This window comes from Epinephelus fuscoguttatus, linkage group LG4, assembly GCF_011397635.1.
Source record: "Epinephelus fuscoguttatus linkage group LG4, E.fuscoguttatus.final_Chr_v1".
Classification (NCBI taxonomy): domain Eukaryota; kingdom Metazoa; phylum Chordata; class Actinopteri; order Perciformes; family Serranidae; genus Epinephelus; species Epinephelus fuscoguttatus.
In genome coordinates this window covers 11,746,979-11,763,350 of record NC_064755.1, presented here as the reverse complement: position 1 = coordinate 11,763,350, position 16,372 = coordinate 11,746,979, and the positions used below count along the sequence as shown (strand labels likewise).

The 16,372-nt window shown below is 43.1% G+C and overlaps 1 protein-coding gene across 2 annotated transcripts; it reads left to right on the top strand.

The window, feature by feature from the left end:
- The first annotated feature begins 997 nt into the window (after positions 1-997).
- csnk2a2b (casein kinase 2, alpha prime polypeptide b) lies at positions 998-15,471 on the top strand. Of its 2 annotated transcripts, none has more exons than XM_049574826.1 (12): positions 998-2,051; positions 2,500-2,611; positions 3,898-3,999; positions 7,473-7,523; positions 8,260-8,319; positions 8,477-8,560; positions 9,437-9,547; positions 11,455-11,556; positions 12,801-12,901; positions 13,425-13,573; positions 14,325-14,349; positions 15,128-15,471. In XM_049574826.1, exons 1-12 carry the CDS (start codon positions 1,948-1,950, stop codon positions 15,270-15,272), a joined length of 1,146 nt encoding a protein of 381 aa, XP_049430783.1. In that variant the 5' UTR covers positions 998-1,947; the 3' UTR covers positions 15,273-15,471. The 2 variants fall into 2 exon arrangements, with proteins under 2 accessions (XP_049430783.1, XP_049430782.1); XM_049574825.1 differs by having other exon boundaries at positions 1,000-2,051; positions 14,325-14,408; positions 14,751-15,471.
- The last annotated feature ends 901 nt before the right edge of the window (positions 15,472-16,372 follow it).

The following is a 16,372-nucleotide window of genomic DNA, read 5'->3' as shown; positions in this document are numbered from 1 at the left end:
CTAACTTCCTTATTTTACAGCTAAACAGTACACTACAATATGTTTCTGAAAACATTTGAGGCCAGAAATAGGCAATGCAGTAACAAAATCTTGATTCATGTTTGATCGGCGCTGCCTAATTGGACATTTCAACCGCAGTTTAGAAGCAGTTACTGACATGACTGACAGCTACTCTCTCTCTGAAAATGGCCTGTGATCGGCCATAGTCCCCTCATGAGCTAGATTTGTGAAGCCTGAAAACAGAGCCAAGTGGAGGCACAGAAGTTGAGTGTTCTTTCAGACCACTTGAAATACAGTATACTTCCAAGTTTGTTATGTTTTTACCCACAACAGCTGAAAGTAAACTGCCTACCTAAACTTTAAGTGCAGTTCTTGGGTAAATCTACTTGATCACTTCTCACCAGTGTAATTTAGATCTGCAGGCTTACATCAAACAACCACAATCCGTCGGCCACTATGTAATTGGATTTCATAAATGGGGAACACCACCAAAAAGTTCAATCAGTATTTGTGTCATCTGTACATCTTTCCCAATTCATTGTTTTTGAGGCAGTTCCAGACTTTAGACCCTATGGCATCACACATTAGAGTTTTAGCACTTTAGTTTTTGGATTTGGAGGAGTGTTGTTCACATTTACCAATTTTTCTGGACCATCTTAGACTGCAGGAATAACATGTATGAATTTTGAAAATTGTGGTAGTTCCTCTTTAATGGTGTATTGTCAGATATCTGATATCATATCAGGCTACAACATAATTTGATTAAATGTGTTACTGTTATTTTTAAGATATTGCTAATTCCTTTCTCAGTGAAATCTACTCGGGGGGGGATATTAGTGCCGGATACAGATAAAATACTGATAATAATTTTTGTCAAAAAGGGGGGAAAAAAAGCCGTGAGACTTTAACTTCTGCCCATCCATCACATCCTGGTCACTAGGGGGCGCTGTGTCCCGGCTGCGCAGCCGAACATCCCATTCCTCATCTTCACCCCGGCAGCCAGCTGCTTTCACATCCGGGCGGCTCTCTCGCTCCTCTTCAATCGCAATCCGCTTCCCTTCCCTGCGCTTTCGACCGGGGAGGTCTGTGGCTGCAGAAGAAACCCCGAATCCCGGGCCCTCCGTCGGCGGCTGGTACCGGCCCCCTGAGGCGCTGCTCCCCCGCACAGCCGGTCGCACATGACGCGGGCTCCGCCGATGGTGGTGCACGGCGCCGAGTGCTCCCCGTCGGTGCGACATCTCCGCGCTGAAGTAGCATCGCTGGCTAACGTTAGCTAACAACATCGATCTCTCTGCTGCTCCACCCCCCTCTCCCTCTGGTCGACCCCCGCTACCGATCCGTCACATCAACAGTTGATTGATAGCTAACACTGGACCACCGAGGGCACCCCCCCCCCCTCCCTGACCGTCCATCGGCTAGCGCTGGAAGCCCACCCGTTTCCTCCCCTAACGTCTCGGATTTGGGGCCCGCAAAGATAGTAGCATCGGAGTTTTAACCCGTGGTATTTAGATCACCGACCCCCTTTCCTCCTTCTCTGTGGCCTTGTAGGGGTCCGTTTCCTCTCTACCTCAACACCCCGATGCCTCCCCGCCCCTGTGTGTAACCTCAGCTGCACTATCAACCCGTCTCTGATCAGCCCCCTTCCCGAGCCCCACCGACATCGGCTCTGCTGCTTCTGACAATCCGACCAAGGAGCGCTGCTCGGTGGGCACTGATTGCGGCGAGCCCCGGCGGACATCTCCGGTTCCCTGTCTCCCTTTTCTCTCAGTGTGGCTGCAGAGGGAAGCTAGCTGGCTGGCCTGTTCAACTTCACACCCACACAGACAGCAAATCCAGTTACCGGTCTACCCCTACATCTCCATCCAGTTTGCCCGTGACCACCTCCTCCCCTACCCCAGCAGATCTCCGTGACACACACCTCACAGCGCCCGAGCCACGGGTCTCGCCATGCCGGGTCCAGTGGCCGGTAGCAAGTCCCGTGTGTACGCAGACGTCAATACGCTGAAGAGCCGGGAGTACTGGGACTACGAGGCCCACGTACCCAACTGGAAGTGAGGACATTTCTGTTTACTGCAGGCTGTTTTAATTGCATGCATGTGATGTCTGACCAGAGCAGCCAGTGGGTCTCTGTTTGCTTGTGTGGAGAAAGAAGAAGAAGAAGAGGAGGAAGAGTGTGGCAGATGGGTGTCTATTATTAAACATCTAGCTGTGAGGGTGTGATGACACCATGACAGAACAGTCTCCCAGCCCACCACCCTGCTGCTCTGCACTGTCTGACACATTCCTCCCCCTTACTTCCGCCTCTGTCCCCATGTTTACCCTGTCTGTTGACTTGAATAACCTCTGTCTTGAGATCACAACCAGAAGTCACTTCATTCTCCCAAGGCTGGGCTTCATGGCAGTGACAACAACACTGATTTAACTGCATGCTGATGCTAAAAAATATTGTTCTCTTTTTCTCACACAAGCTCTGCACTGTTTCTCCGTCTGTCCCTACAGCAACCAGGAGGACTACCAGCTGGTTCGAAAGCTGGGCAGAGGGAAGTACAGTGAAGTGTTCGAGGCCATCAACATCACCAACAATGAGAAGGTGGTGGTCAAGATCCTGAAGGTGAGCAGTCGGATCGTTTGAGCTAAATGCTGAATGTCCTTGCTGAGTGTGGTTTGGAGCTCTCCACTGGAAATGGAGTAAAATAGTGATTTCAGTTGATTGTATAAAGAATGAGATTCTCGTGTGATATGCTCAATTTAATATCTTTGGATTTATGGTCGGACTAAACAAGAAATTTGAAGATGTCACCATGGACTTCAGGAAATTGGGGTGTCATTTTTCAAGATATTTTATGTTTTTCTGTTCTGTTTTTTTCTGTCTGCGATAAATCAATTAATCAATTGATTATTTTGATGTCAGAAAACAGCAAAACATTTCCATCACAGCTACCTTGAGCTCAAAGTGAAGTCATCTAGTTTTGTCCGACCAGCAGTCCAAAAGCAGAATATATCCTATTTATTTAAATACCGAAAAGCAGTAAATTCTCACATCTGAGAATCTGTCGCCATCTTCTTTTTGATTTCTTCTTGAAAAATGACGCGGTGGATGATTTGATTATCAGAACAGTTGCAGAATAGTTATCTGTTGATTGAGTAATCCGTGCAGCTTTAGATCCGTCCATTATGAAAATAATCGTCAGTTGCAGCCCTGAAACCCAGAGGAAAACAGAAAGAGTTGCTCACAATGTTATAGATTTATTTACTGATAAATTAGTGCATTTTTCATTCTCCATAATGAGCTGTAAACATTTCTGTGCACTCAGAACAGCAGTGTTTCAAATCAAAATCATATATTTAATGAGGCATAAAGCAGAGGGATCAGTTAGCAAAACACAATTAGTCCATTCTTGTTTTGCCACAGGCTGACGCTGTGTTACAATGACCTCTAAACGGGCCTCCTCTCGACTTCCTGCTGCATCAGCATCTGTTGAGCTGCTACACCAGAGATTATAACCCTTTAATAAAAGTAAGATGGGTAATGCTTAGAGCTGGTGTCACGGTGATGCAGGGGACAGATGAGGATGCCAATTGGCATTTAAGAACCAGAGTCAAAGCCAGTGACAAATGATGTGTCAGTAGACATCAACCTGCCGCCTGCCCAAAATGTCTGTCTAAAACATTGACAGACTGGAAAGCAGCAGCAGCGACACGGCAAGCAGGATCGGCAGGTTCAAGTTCAGTAGTCAGAAATAGCCTGTGGGCTTCTACTTCTTCTTCTTCTCTTCTTCTTTTACTTCTGAGCTTTTTACGTCCTGATGTGGTTTTGTGTTTTTGTCTTGTGCCCTGAGAGCTCTCTTCTAAATCACTGTCTCTGTTTGCCCTTCTCGGGTTTTCTAATGGAATTAGCCGGTCAAGAAGAAGAAGATCAAGCGAGAGATCAAGATCCTGGAGAACCTGCGAGGAGGGACCAACATCATCCGACTGGTGGACACAGTCAAAGACCCAGTGGTAGGCTCGCTGATGGCATGTCTGTTCTTTTTAAGATGATGAAATGAATGGAGAGTGCTGGACTGAAACATGTCAGATGTTGAGGATACTAGTAAAAGACGCAACATTACATCACATTGCCAGTTCATTGGATCCAAACACACATTAGTCAGGGAGGCTGTTAATTGTCTTTTTTGTATTTGGAGCCCTGATTTCACAGAAGGACGGGCATAACTCAAGATTACAGTTGCTCAGTGTCTGCTTTAATTATTCCTGTAAAGACATGGTAATTAGGGATGCACTGATCTGATTTCTTTCCCGATACCGGATCCAGTCCCTGAGCTCAAGGTACTGGCCAGTACCAAGTTAACAAGTCCCCAGTTTAAAATCAGTAAACCCTCATGCATTGGACTGACTGTTGAGGATATAATTACATGTCACCTCCAAAGGCACCCTGTAGAGTCCTTTTTTCTTCTAAAAAACATATTTACCCTATCTCTAAGGCTGAGCCCAGCCACCCCATGGAGGAAACTCATTTCGCTCGCTTGTATCCGCAATCTCATTCTTTTGATCACTAAGCTTGGACATCCAGAGGGAGCTCAGATTAGAACCGCTGCTCCTTTGTGTCGAAAGGGGTCAATTGAGGTGGCTTGGGCATCTGAACAGGATGCCCCTGGGGGCCTCATGCTGGAGGTGTTTTGGGCACTTCCCACTGGTAGGAGGCCCCCTTGCAGACCAGGAACACGCTGGAGGGATTACATATCTCATCTGGCCTGGGAACGCCTTAGGGTCCCCCAGGAGGAGCTGGGAAGTGTTGCTGGAGAGAGGGACATCTGGGGTGCTTTGCTTCTTTGTTGGCAATAGACCGAATCACTGTGACGTTGCGCAATCAAGGTAGACTTCCAGGTAGACTGACAATTGATTTCAATCGTGGAGATGTAAAATTGGCAAACAAGTTAGTTAATGTCAGTGGAGTCTAGTTGCTTTGAGATAATAGCCTCAGTTCCCTGTCAGGAAGGGCTGTCGGACAGTAAGGTAAAGCAGTGAAAATATTCTAAATATAGAGTACCATTAAACTGACATTGGTTTGTAAGGTGGGCCTTTTTTAAAGTGGCTAAAAACTAACCAATTAAGGCAGCGTTTACTTGTCACCCTTTCATTTCATATATGTGATGCGGGGGGTTTTCTACCAGAAAGTTATTGTAAACAAACATTGTGATTCAGTCTGTTACTACAGTTTTTCACGGCTTACCACCACTGAATGTCGATCAGCAGAATAATCTCAAACTGGTGGCAGGAAGTGTTTTTGCGTTGCCGTGCGCTCACTAAAACATTGCTCAGTAGCGCTACTAGTGGTCAAAAACTCCCCAGGGTTCCTTTAACTGTAAATGTAAGCTGTAAGCTGCATTTATGTAGTGGCATTATGTCACTGCACATATGATAAACCAAGCAGATGAGAAAACATTGGCTGAATCTTATAACAGCGTGGATGAAGAGACAGTTTTGGAAACAGTGAATTGGCCTTGTCTGGTTGATGCCTGATCCACTTAATAAGCACAATATTGGCTCCAATACTGTAATTTATTGTATCTGTTGATCCCTAATTGCAGTTTTCACAGTGTCTATTTTTACATTAAGACATGTTCTCTGGGATGTAGTTTACACCTTGAATTAAAATGAAAGTATCTGTCTTTTGTTCCACTAAAGTGTTTTAGAGTTCATATGAGACTTTATCAATGCTTTTTTCCATTTACTCATATTGATCCTAAAAAAAATGGCTCCTTTTGCAGCACGCCATCAAACCGCTTCCACACATCTATGTCGCACACGGATATTTAAAGCACAAGTAAGCAACTGCCAGCATGTACAGTAATGATGGGTTTACAGGAATCATGGATCTCTGGAGTGATTACAGGTGTTGCCAATGATATAATCATTTCTGCGGGGCACTGATTGTTGATTATCAGGTGGATGTAATTATTACTTTTGTGGTGGGGGTGAAATCTGTTGATGCTGCTGTGTGGGAGAAAGAAACTTTGTAATTCCAGTTTCTAGTCACCTGTGATTATTTTAGTTTATGGGGTAAGGGTGTTCACTGGTTCAGAAATTTAAGGAATATCAGAATTTACAGATGTGTGATTGAACAAGTGAAGTCAGGAGTTTGGTAAATTATCTGCAGAATTTGGGGAATATCAGGTCGTTTTACAAGTAGACCACTTTCCTATGTTTTCAGACAGTGCTGTAAACCAGACTGAATACCTAAGAAACCAGGAAGGAAGGGTATTTTTAGGCCATTGAGACACACTGACTTGGCCAGGGTGTCTGTCAGACCAGTGGTGGGAACAGGGTCCTTTTGTTTGGGATCAGGTTTCCTGTGAACTGCAGGGGTTAGAAAATTATTCTATTCAGTCTTTGGATAGTTTGCTTGAAATCAAATTAACGACTGACTTTGTGTTATGTGACTGATTTTACTAATTGTCCAGTTTGGGTCCGGTTTACTTGCAGCAAGTTAAAAGTCTCTTTTACACTGCTCCTTCAAGGCATGAGTCTCTCGGCGTTGTGCTGCCTTGCCTTCTGTATGAAAGGTACGATTTTGGAATGGAGGGGTCAGAGTTGTCTCGCCTTTAAGCCGGCAGCGGAGGTAGTAACAGTGCTAAAACGTCATCTGTATAAAAGGTAGCAGGACGGGACCGTGGACAGGACAGGTGTGAGGTTTTGACGATGTGTTAGGTGTGTGACCCACTGCCAGGGGATTTAAAAAGCAGCTGAAAGCAGTTAGCCGCTAACTCAAAGAACAGTGGCCGTAAATGTTCGCAAAATGGGAAAAGATTGAGGTCTGGGAGCTCTTAACCCTCCGAGCAGAGGACGAGATCAGCGTCACATAACACGGATGATTAATGATTATTATTGCCATGTTGATGCCATTGTTATTCTGTAGCAGCCCTATAGCACAATCTCTGTGTAAAAACGTCTAAAGTTAGCCTAAGCAGGTATTGTTGCTCACTGTTTGTAATCATTATCTCCAGTGAAAGCGAAAGCTAAGCCCAGACTGCCGATTTGCCTTGCTCTATTTGCGTTTTCTTGTGCTCAACATCCACAATTTTCGCAGCTTCCTCTTGGATGCATGCTGCTTATGGTCTGGCACCTAGTCGCTACCTACCTCGTCTACCTAGACCTGACCTCACTGGCGCACTGTGTCCAGGAACCGGACACAGCAAAATCCGAGCCTCTGCATATAAATACACCACCACACACTTCCAGTGGGCCATAAGTGATGATTGAGAGGGATTATTTCTGTACCAGTTTATATTTTGTTTTTTGGAAAAGTCCTGCATGGTATACCTTTTAACGGTTAAGGTCAAATCTTGGGGTCGGCAAAACTCTGGTTAATCAAGTGACTGAATCAGTAATTAGCCACATGCTGCTTTGTCTTTATTCCTGTTTTTGACTGATTTCGCCTTCCCTCTCTTTCTCTCTCTGTGGTGGCTGTACAGTCCAGAACTCCAGCACTCGTCTTTGAATGCATCAATAACACAGACTTCAAGGTACAATGATCACTTCTCATCTGCATGCCTCTGGGGGTTCGCTGTTAGATCTTTGAGGTCACATTGAATGTTTTCTCTAGGGGTGGGTATCTTGAGGATCTCACTGATATTGATACTGATTCTTATTGATACTACTCTCCATAATTTGGTGTGAAAAAAGACATAATATAAAAATATGTCAAAAGATTTAACAGGTATTTTATTATTACTTTTTTGTAGAAAAAACAGGTAACTTTTTGTTTTCCGACTTTCCTATAATAAGGGAGCAGTCATTGCTACAGATGCCTTAGTGCTCCTTCTCTACCAGAAGCTAAACTCAAACAATATTACAAATGACCAATGAACTACAGCCCTCGAGCTTCTCAGAAGCCAACAGAAATAGATAACAAAGAAAAACATGCTGTCAGCCATGACTGGACAACAAAGAATGTAAACACATAGTAATACAATGTCAAATCACCTGATGCCAGCAGCTTTGTCATCATTAGGGGATGGTTAGGAATTTCAAAATGCCAGCTATGTGAGAATGAGTAAATGATAGCTGCACCGTTTGTCTATGAGCTTATCAATGTATCGGTTCCAACCAGTGAGGAACAGGTTCTCGATACCCATCCCTAGTTATTGACCATCATGTCCCATGCTGTAGTGCTTTCGTTGAAGGGGGCATCTGCTTTTTTCTTAAATTGATTTCAAATTTAGGGTTCAAATCCTGATGTAAATGTGTTTGTCTGCGCAGGAGCTGTACCAGAAGTTGACAGATTATGATATCCGTTTCTATATGTATGAACTACTGAAGGTGAGATTTCTGATTTTTTATTAATGTTGAAATGAATGAATTAGACATTTTCACACTAAGACTATTTTTGGCAAGGGTCCTGGAAATTCAAAAGACTGTGTACACATATCTATGTATTTGTCTGCTTTGATATGACATGCGTGCGTGTGTGCGCCAGGCTCTGGACTACTGTCACAGTATGGGAATCATGCACCGTGACGTCAAACCCCACAATGTGATGATCGACCACCAGTTGAGAAAGGTAGGCGGTGCCCTATATAGTCCTATTTTTTTTTTCTTCACACACCCACACACACTCTGAATATTATCTCTCAACCTGCTATTCAAGCCCCCCTCTCTCTCTCTCACTGTTTATGCTCTCTCTGGCGTTCTTCATCCTCTCTTTTGTGATACACTCTCACATTTGTAAAGCAGTTAGATTATTGTTGGTTTATAATGTATTAGCATTGGCTTTTATACACATGGTGTCCCTGTAGTGTGCTTGAGTACAGTTGGAGTGAGATCCTTAAAATAACAGCAGATGTAATTTCTGTTAAAATAAATGTGTGTTATGTTGCTCTCCGTCGCTGACTGCTACAACACAATTCAATCTGTGCCCAATTTATGGAAGCATTTATTGCCTTTGTTCTGATCATCTGACAAAGAAATAACCATCTGGCGACAAATAAGCAACAGCAGTGATGGCAGAACAGACCGAGTAAAGAGCTCCACCTATAAAAAGTCAGTGTCAACCAAGAAAGAGAAGATAGCCGCACTGGGACTGTAGCCATAACCACGGGCTGTTACTACAGCAAGAGTGGGCATGTCTCTTGCTATGGCTGTGGCTAATGATCATCGCTATGGTTGTAACATCAGCTGTGGCTTCTGTTTTTTGCACTACCAAAGATAAATACATTGTACACTTCCAACTTTGACCAGTAGGGGGCAGCAGGCTAAAATAGATGTGAATTAACCCCACAGAATACGCATCAGTCAGACACACCTGTACCAGTGTGTGTCACTGAACAAAGGTTATAATAAGTTATACCAGTTTAACTACACTTTTCAAAGGATTTTTTTATTTTCAATAATAACTGTCAAGTGAAGCTGAATAAGGATAAATTGTTTGTTTCCATAGCTACGCCTTATAGACTGGGGTTTGGCAGAGTTCTACCATCCATCCCAGGAGTACAACGTCAGAGTGGCCTCACGATACTTCAAAGGTCCTGAACTTCTGGTGGACTACCAGGTAACACACATACACACACACACACACACACACACCTTGAACCAGCCCACATTTAAGCACCCTTGAGGATGGGCATACACTGTCAGTGTGGTTTGAGTGTTTTAGAAATCAGTTAGTTTAATTTCAGCTTGCACTCTACAAGAAAATTGTCTGTGATGTAACACCAAAGCTCAAGATTTATGTGCTCACAAGGTACGGTCTGACTGAAGCCACGACCTGAGTGCTTACACTGCATTAGGGGTGTATCACTGCTCGTTTCATGTGGGATGTATAAAATGACTATGTCTTGAACACTGAGTAAAAACTGTCACATCATTTTTTAAGCCACCGGCATAAGACTCACTTCAGCGTTTTGGTTCTCTTGCTCTTCTGTCACTCTCAAAGACACACACATCAAGAGACACACAAACGTAATCCGAAGAATGCACTCCATCGCCCATCCAGCCAACTTTTTCATGCAGGGCTCCAGACCACTACAGTTTAGTAACATTTTGCGACCATGGAGCACCACTGTGACATGCAAATGTTATCATAATAATAACATTTGCATGTCGCAGTGGTGCAAATGTTATTATTATATAAACGAGAGTGCTGTTAAATTGTTTCCAGCTTACGGTGAATAAATCATCACATTTAGCAGTGCAACAGTAACAGTTTAATGAGTTAAAAAAATAAAGTTAGTGTGCGCAGATGGAGCAACGATTTTCTACTTGCAGGGCTCAAGACCACAACCATTTAGTCACATTTTGTGACCTTGGAGCTCCAGTGCAACTTGCAGATATTATTAATATATGAACCGGAGAGCAGTTAGTTTGTTTTCAGCTCACAGTGAATATATCCTTATGTTTAAAGGCATCACGGCAACAGCTTAACTTTTTAACATCTAGCATTAGACTGGAAGCTTCAGGTTCACAGCAAAATTTTAGAAATACTTTATTTAACTTTATTTTAACAGTATTTTAATGAACTTCATTGTTACAGTAGTTACTTTAACTTTATGGTAACTGTGGTATATTTTTATAATTTGGTATTTTAAGAGTCCACAGTACTTTAGAAGTTTGAAAATATCAAGATACATATTGTGTATCGAGCTATAGCATAAAAATATTGTGATATCTATAAGCCATATATGTAAAAAGCAAAATAAAATGGCTCGTCAGCCCTTGCAGACTGTTCTGGCTGTTGACAGTTGTCAATAGAGATACGTTTAAAAGATCTGAGGCAGGTAGAAGTTTGTTTGCTAGCAGGAGTCAGTAACGTTACCCCGATACAATTCACAATAAAGTATTATTGCCATGTTTCTCTAGTTCATATCAGTACATATGCTGTTGCCCCAGCTCGACCAACCTGGCCTCCATATTTTCTGTCCCCATGATACGTCATGTTGCCATAGCAGTTTCAGAAGCTCTTTTTGCCACTTTGTGCAGGCGCAGTGAGGGGAAAAAAGGCACTAACCTTGGGGAATCAACTCATGGTTCTGCTTCAACTGTGCGAGAGCCTGACGATGGCCGACCAAAATTTTGGAAATGTTTGAAATGTATTCCAATGTTCGATAGCTGGTCAGAAGCAGTTGATATGGCCATGATTGGTCCTTGCCCCCCCACTGTACACTGCACGGTAATGACGCCGGTCGAAGCTGAAATTAGGTCTGTCTCTAAAATAGTTTGTGTGGCTCAAAAACTGAGTCAGGACCAGGCTCAAATCGTACAGTGTATGCCCAGCTTTAGAGATACTTAACCTTCTGGGTTTTTTTTTTTTTTTACACACAAGGAAAACAGAAATACACACACATAGTGTACAAAATCTTGCCAGTCACACATTAGAGACAACGTTATCAGCACACATGGATAATTCTGATGTCTGTGTTCTCATCATCGGCAGTGCTGTTTGATGATTTTGTGTTTCAGATGTATGATTACAGTCTAGACATGTGGAGCTTGGGCTGTATGCTGGCCAGTATGATTTTTCAGAAAGAGCCCTTCTTCCATGGACAAGACAACTACGACCAGGTGTGTCCAACACACATGTAGCTCCTACTCACTAATGACAACAGTGGTATGCTAATGTCAAAAGGGACAGATGAGTGCACATGTGCTTGAAAAAAAGAAAAAATCCAAATATCCAGCATGTTTCTCAGCACACACGTGGCTGTCTTTGGCATCCTGTGGCATCCTGTGTCACGTTAAAGACAGGATGCAATGGAGACAACCTGTATTTGTATCCCCGACCTTTATCGGATGTTGTCTGTGGTGCCTCACTCAAAACAGTCAACTGTAGTACAGGAAGACGGCGCTGTCGTTCAGCACAACAAAACAAGAGCTTTGAGATTATCTCAGAAGAAAGTGGAAAGTGTGACTAATTGGAAGAGGGAAACAAATGCAGGTTGATCAGAGAGGAGGGAGGGGGCAAGTCAAACTAGGTTATACACATTAAAGTTCAAAAAACAGTGCTGACACACCTGTATACGCTCTGTCTGAGACGCATCGTTTTATGTGTGTGTGTCTTCAAGCCTCTCTCCTGGGAGAGAGGCTGTTCCAATTGGTCAGCATTTTTGGGTCTTCCACATCTCGCAATCTATGCACTGTCATTGCAGCTGGAGAATGACTGTAACAGCGTACGGTGGCACTTTCTGCTGGGAAATATCACCAAAAAAAATCTTTACAATTGGACATGTAAAAATTATGAAATTGGGGAGAAATTAACAAGATCTGCAACCAAGATTACATATTCCCCTGACGTTAGCATGTAGCTACATGTAGCAGTGTACTTGCATCCTGAGAATGACTGTGAATAGCCGCACTGCTCCCTTTAAAAATCACCAGTAAAAGCTTCTAAACACAACCGGACATGTTCCAGCAGGAATATATCTGAAATCGGGGAGAAATTAAACATTGGCAACCAAGATTACTTGATTCCTTGACATTAGCATGTAGCTACATGTAGCAGTGCAGGCTGTGTAATGTAAACACTTGCAGTAGCATGCCTGGAGCAGATGACCATATAAAGAATTTTGTTGCAAACTGTTAACATAGGTTCCCGTCATTTTTAAAAACTACGCACATTTAATATGATTAACCAACACCATATACAACAGAAAATAAGGAGAAGCATAGTAGGTTCCCTTTAATATAGAGGCTAACAACCATCTTGACATTGGTGAAGGGTTAGGGAATAAATGTATAATGTGACGAAGATTTCTTTATATTTCAAAGTGGTACACTGAGTTTGAACCTTGGTGTGTTGTGTTTTCTAGTTGGTGCGAATTGCCAAGGTCTTGGGGACAGACGAGCTGTTCGGCTACCTGCGTAAATACCACATTGAACTGGACCCACGCTTCAAAGACCTGCTGGGACAGTAAGCTCACTCTGACTTTGCCTCTGGGATTCCCATCGCACTCCGCTCACTGTGATGTACAGTGGCTGCTCTGGAGCTGAGTGTAGTGTAGAAGTCAAACCAGAATACGGGCTAAAAATATCCTCAAGGGCAGCAAAGTGACGTGGTACGAATATCAGCAGAGCATCTGCCCTGTGAAAGTCCTTGAGGAACATACTGAATGCGCTTATTTTTTATTTTTGTAAACTTTTAAGTGCTGCGTATGCCCTCCTCTGACACACACTCAGCCCCTCTCAGGGAATCTTTTAACACTCCCTCTCCCTCTCTGTTGAAGGGATGAGGGAAACGTCATGTGCTAATAATCACATAGATAGAACTTTGAAGTTCACAATAAATGCTTGTACTATAAGGGCATAATGAGCAAAATACAAAAATCGAACCCAACCACAGGAGCTCACATCAGTCAGTAATGTCATTGTTAGTAGCAGCAACACTTTTAATAGACGTCCTCCTCAGCAGTGGTGGTTGTTGTGTGTGTCTGCAGGCAGAGCAGGAAGCGCTGGGAACAGTTTGTGCAGACAGAGAACCAGCACTTGGTGAGCCCTGAAGCTCTGGACCTGCTGGATAAGCTGCTACGCTACGACCACCAGCAGAGACTGACCGCCACAGAGGCCATGGAGCACCCCTACTTCTGTAAGCAAGATGTGATTTAACATGCACACTGTAGTTTGATTGAAGTTTGGATTGTTAAGTGAACACTAACTGCTACATCGTTGTGGCTAATCCCACCTCAGATGAATGCAGCATAAAATCCCACATGTTGGTTCTATATATTGTCTGTGTCATCATAAATGTAAACATAACCAGTCAAACAATACCTGCATTTGATCCTTTCTGTATCCGGATCGAGGAGAAAAAGACTTTTTGTATGGTTTACCCCACAGCCAATCACTGCAAGTGTTCTTCTGTATAATGCAATGTCTGACTGGCTCACTGCCACAGCAGCTACAACCCATACAGTCTGTGATGTGGTGAAGCTGAGCACGGTGTATTTGACAGAGCTGGCAGTCAAGCGTGCCGAGATGCCACCACATGATTGATGCTGGCATTTTACGCAACTGAATGCTTCCATTTACTTGAGGGGTGTTGAGTGAAGTAGAAATAAAGAAGAAGTATGAAAACAAGTACTTTATTGGTATTGGTATCACTTCAAGGGTACTGATATTGTCATTTTAAATGACACCCAGCCCAAGGAAACATGCAGTGAATGTGCTCCTGGTGTAAATTCTTACCCCTGACTCCTCTAATATCATTGAAACAGTTCTAGTGCCCAGTTATAGTCATTATAGTCCTGTTTTTCCAGGTGTAAAATGAATCCTCACCTCATGGCAGCAACAGCTAAAGTTTGTAAGGAATTCCTAAATGTCCCTGTCTCGTCCTGCAGACCCAGTAATAAAGGAGCAGTCTCTGTCAAACTCTGACAACAACATGGTATCCAGTGGCAACACTACAGCGCGATGAAACACAGGTAACAGTTTGGAAAATGACTCAGTGGTTTTTAGATTACAACTTTTTTTTTTAAGATTCAAAAGTTCAGTATATTTGACATTACTAATGCCACTTCATGTAGATTTTGATCGACCTTGAATGCAAGCAACTGAATGTGTGACAGAAGGTTTCTCCACTCATTTATTTGGGTTTTTCCTTTAATTTGTCACTGATTGGTCGAGAGGACTGCCTCATGCTGTAGTAGACTGTGAAACACCTCTAAGTGTAGAGGAGTGGGCTGAACAGTCTGTTAAATGTTATGAGTCCTGTAATAATGTCTCCTCTTTTCACACTGTCTCTTTTGTTCTCTTTGTCTCCCCAGGAGTGGAAGAAGAAGGATGTTCGTTACCTCAGCTTTGTACCCGGTTGTGACAGTAACTTTGACAAGTGTACAGTGACAATGGATCAAAGTAACTCTGACCAGTTACACACTCACAGATATGTGCATACGGATACACACATCTATACACGCACACACACATCGATGCAAGCACACCTCTTGACAAACACACACGCAGACATGTATACACACACCCTCCTCCTCTGTATCAGTCTGCGATTGGCTTGTCCTGGTTCCCTGTCCAGCAGCCTGACCAATGAGCTTGAAGCTGCTCCCCCCATCGTCCCCCCCCTTTCAAATTGTCTTTTTCCTCCCAGCTCAGTCTCATGTAGGTCAACAAGGACAAACTACTTTTAAAGACAATTCAGTCCCTCCTCCTCCTCCTCCTCCTCCTCCTCCTCCTCCTCCTCCTCCTCCTTTCTGTCATCCCTCCTTTATATCATCCCCTCTTTGTTTGCATCAGCATGGAGAATGAACAGGAGCGTGAGCCTGTACAAGTCCTGACCCTCCCCGACCCTCCTGACCTGTTCATCCATCCGTCTGTCTGTCCCCCCTCCCTTCTTCCTCCCCATCCTGTACCCCAACAGACAGACAGACGTCTTAGCACTACTCCAGTTCTGAAAGTGGCATGGTGGACTCTCTCTAGATAGAATGATGATGATAATAATATTAATGAAAAATAAATGATTTTTATTTAGATGAAGTCTGACTGAGTCAAGAGTGAATTTATTGCTCGTTATTTTTTGTAGGTGTGTGACTTTGTTTCTAATTTGAATCGATGAGATGATATTGAAGGTCATTAAAATGTTTGTTATGAAGAGTAGTATGACACAACCTGTGAAAAAAGTTTTACAATTTCCAGACTGGCCTCTGACAAAAACTGCCATTAAGTTGCATCATGGGAAAGTGTTTCTAGACCTGTACAAAAAATTGGGGCAGCTTCAGTTTTGACACTTCTTTTTGTGCCTCTGCGCCAACGATAGCCACGTCCGGAGACATTGTGTTTTTGGGTTGTCCATCTGTCCGTCGTCTGTACATCTCATTCTTGTGAACACATTATTTCAGGAACATCTTAAGGGAATTTCCTCAAATTTGGCACAAACATCCACTTGAACTTAAGAATGAACTGATTAGAATTTGGTGGTCAAAGGTCAAAAGTTAAGGTCACTGTGACCTCACAAAACATGCTTTTGGCCACAACTCAAGAATTAGTGTGCTAATAATGACAAAATTTCACACAAATGTCTAATAGGATATAATGATGAAGTGATGGCATTTAAAGTCCAAAAGGTCAATCTCACTCTGACATCAAAATGTTGTGCAAAAACACTTATCTGGTCATTACTCAACATCTCAGGACAGAATGGTAGACATTTGGTCAGATACTGTGAATGGGTGACTTTAATCTTGGGTGCCCACCTTCAAACTGTGCTGATTGTATAGATGTTTTGTGCTTTTGAGGGAAGATGTGTGTGAATCATCCAAGTTTTTGTAGACATAGATGTAAACTGTAGGAGCAACTTTGTGGAGGTATACAACCACAAGGCTGTAATTCTAGTTCTTTTTAATCTGTCCCTCAAATCCACCAACTTAAAAGATGTACA